Source organism: Oncorhynchus mykiss, chromosome 26 (genome assembly GCF_057628025.1).
Source record: "Oncorhynchus mykiss isolate SJ-2025 chromosome 26, ASM5762802v1, whole genome shotgun sequence".
Taxonomy (NCBI): Eukaryota; Metazoa; Chordata; class Actinopteri; order Salmoniformes; family Salmonidae; genus Oncorhynchus; species Oncorhynchus mykiss.
This window is the reverse complement of record NC_143047.1, coordinates 45,165,001-45,167,694: the sequence shown is the minus strand read 5'-3', so window position 1 is coordinate 45,167,694 and position 2,694 is coordinate 45,165,001. Positions and strand designations below refer to the sequence as shown.

At 52.4% G+C, this 2,694-nt stretch overlaps 1 protein-coding gene across 3 annotated transcripts in view; it reads left to right on the top strand.

Moving 5' to 3' along the window:
* The first annotated feature begins 211 nt into the window (after nucleotides 1–211).
* Nucleotides 212–2,694, top strand: part of kiaa0895l — an 11,005-nt gene continuing 8,522 nt past the window's right edge. For all 3 annotated transcript variants that reach the window (XR_016492373.1, XM_036964194.2, XM_090223245.1), the window contains exons 1-2: nucleotides 212–433; nucleotides 1,232–2,478. Coding sequence is in view for 2 of the 3 variants with exons in the window: in XM_036964194.2 (XP_036820089.2) it covers nucleotides 1,276–2,478 (1,203 nt within the window). In the remaining variant the exon portion in view is untranslated. The remainder of the gene's footprint in view (nucleotides 434–1,231; nucleotides 2,479–2,694) is intronic.

The following is a 2,694-nucleotide window of genomic DNA, read 5'->3' as shown; positions in this document are numbered from 1 at the left end:
ATGGGGTCTGAATACTTTCCGAAGGCTCTGTATATCTCAATATATGGATTTCACTATAAGGACTCTAACCGTTATATTTATGTGGGGCTTATGTGAACCTCGCGGAACGTAGCCTACGTGCTCCTCGTTGCTCTGTTGCCTCCGAGAGATGCCACGTGCGTAAGGACGCAGAATAGCGGCACGCACTGCGCATGGCACTTTCGAGTTCCTCAGCTGTGCCATCGCGTCATATCTTCCAACACAGTCCGAACTTCCTCGCGTGCCTCTCCGGGCGGCCCATCCACTATAGCTGCTCATATCCAATGAGCATTTTTCACCGGGCGCCACCGGAAACCTTCCCGCGGCTCATTGTGGAGAGCACAAGCAGAGCTGGGCGTCATGAATTAAAGAAAAGCCTGCATTTACAAATCTGATCACCAAACCCCGCTGCAAGGTAAAAACATTTATGAATACGATTATTGTAGTTTCGGTTATTGTCTTGTTTTATTCATCCTCGATTTATTATCTGATTCAGAAGATCAGATCAGAAGAAAACTACACATGTTGATAGAAAACCGTTATTTTTTTTGTCGATTCATCCTTTACTGTCATTGAATACAATATATTGACAAGTATAGCTATTGGCGTGACTATATATAATAACACGGTGTCATAAAACCGGTTTGCTGTACTCTACAACAGACTATTTGTTCCATTACATTACGACAATGTCCCAATAACGGAGAGATATCCTGCAAATGTGTATGCAATACACTTTGGTGGTCCGAATGGATCATTAAACCTCAATACAACACACACGGCAGAAGTCGCGATCGCCTTGTGTAAATACAGGCTACATGTGTAGTAGGCTAAAACATCTATATGATTCGGATATTTTGTTTTGAAGTCATTTACTAGTCCCATATATGGGATGACTGGAGCCCGTCCCGCCGTCCCGACCACCTAGTTTCGTATTCAGCAGCACAGAAACCCCGCCCGTGACCGAGCCCTGTCTATGTTGCAGGGCAGGCCGATTCGAATCGGGAGGTATACTATGTGTGTGTCCCTGTCCAGATGGCTCCATGGCCAGTAAGGGATTCATGTAATCCAGTTAAAGCAAAATGGCACAAATGATTTTGAACTTGTTGTCTGTCTCCTGTTCCTGACACAAGCACTGACTGCATTAAAAAGGTCATACCAATCAATGGGTCATTTGTGACAGACCCTAAAGCTGACCGTCTTGTGTTTGCAGTGTGGTGTGGTTGGACCAGCGGCAGCGGCGCTGTTGCAGTGGAGATGGTTTTGGACCCGGGTGAGGACTGTATGGATCGGACGGACGTCGACGGGGTCGGAGGGAGCAGCAGCACCACAGACCTGACGGGTCCAGAAACAAGACCGGACCCTCACAAAACCACCACAACCTACAGCACCGGACTAGAAAACACCAGTCCAGAGCCTCCCAAAACCACCACCAACACCAGACTAGAAAACACCAGCCCAGAGCCTCCCAAAACCACCACCAACACCAGACTAGAAAACACCAGCCCAGAGCCTCCCAAAACCACCACCAACACCAGACTAGAAAACACCAGCCCAGAGCCTCCCATAACCAACAGAACCGGACTAGAAAACACCAAACCGGATGCCCCCAAAACCACCACCAACAGCACCCCCACTAGAACAGAAGAGACCAGGCCTGACACTACCAAAACCGCCAAAAGAACAGAGGAACCAACAGCGGATCCTCCCACCACCACCAACACTAGGCTCCACGCCAGGACAAGCCGTGTCACCAAGAGGGAGCGGGTATCCAACTCCCACAATGGACCCCAGCCTCAACCTCAGTCGTTGGTGGCAGATGTCAGCCTTACCCCCAGCCCTAGGGCCAGTGTTGGCTCCTCCACCAACTCCTCTCGCTCAGTTTTGCCATACGATGGACCGGTTGTCTCTCTGCGGCGGGACGTCACCGTGGCAACGGCCTCGTCTCGGAATAAGGTGGCGACCAGACCCGCTCTCCGCCGGCCCCTCAGCCTGGACGTGACGCCCCTGCGCCTCCGTGGCTCCGAGCCCGCTCTGGAACGTGGGGTCCTACAACCCCCCTGGCGTAGCGCTGGTGGTCCCTCCACTGCCCCCTCGCCCCCAGCACGCTCCCTCACCAGCCCCAGCCTGGGCCCCGGAGGCTGGATGCGCCGCAGCGAGAGCACCTGTACCGTCAACAACTCCTCAATGGGCCTCCGGGCCACCAGGGGGCGAATGCGTCCAGCCACCTCCCTTCCGCACATTTCCCGGGGGTTTGGAGGGGCCTCCCCGCTGCCCTTGCCCTCCACACCGCGAGGCCCCTGTCTCCTTGTGGCCCTAAGACCCGTTAACCTAGACCAGGAGAGGCAGGCCTTCTTCCAGTCCGACTATAAATACGACCCCCAGTTTGAGTACTCGACCCCGGAGCCCAGCGCTGTGCTGGAGAAATACAGAGATGGATCTGACCTCTTCCTTGGACAGGTAGGCCTCTCTGTCTGGCAAAGATATTATCTGACCTCTTCCTCGCACAGGTAGGCCTCTCTGTCTGGCAAAGATATTATCTGACCTCTTCCTCGCACAGGTAGGCCTCTCTGTCTGGCAAAGATATTAGATGGTAGGAAGATAACCCACTCTGGGGATTTCTGCATTTTTAATTATTATGTGTGTTTTGTGGCAAATAACTTGAAATGTCTTCCT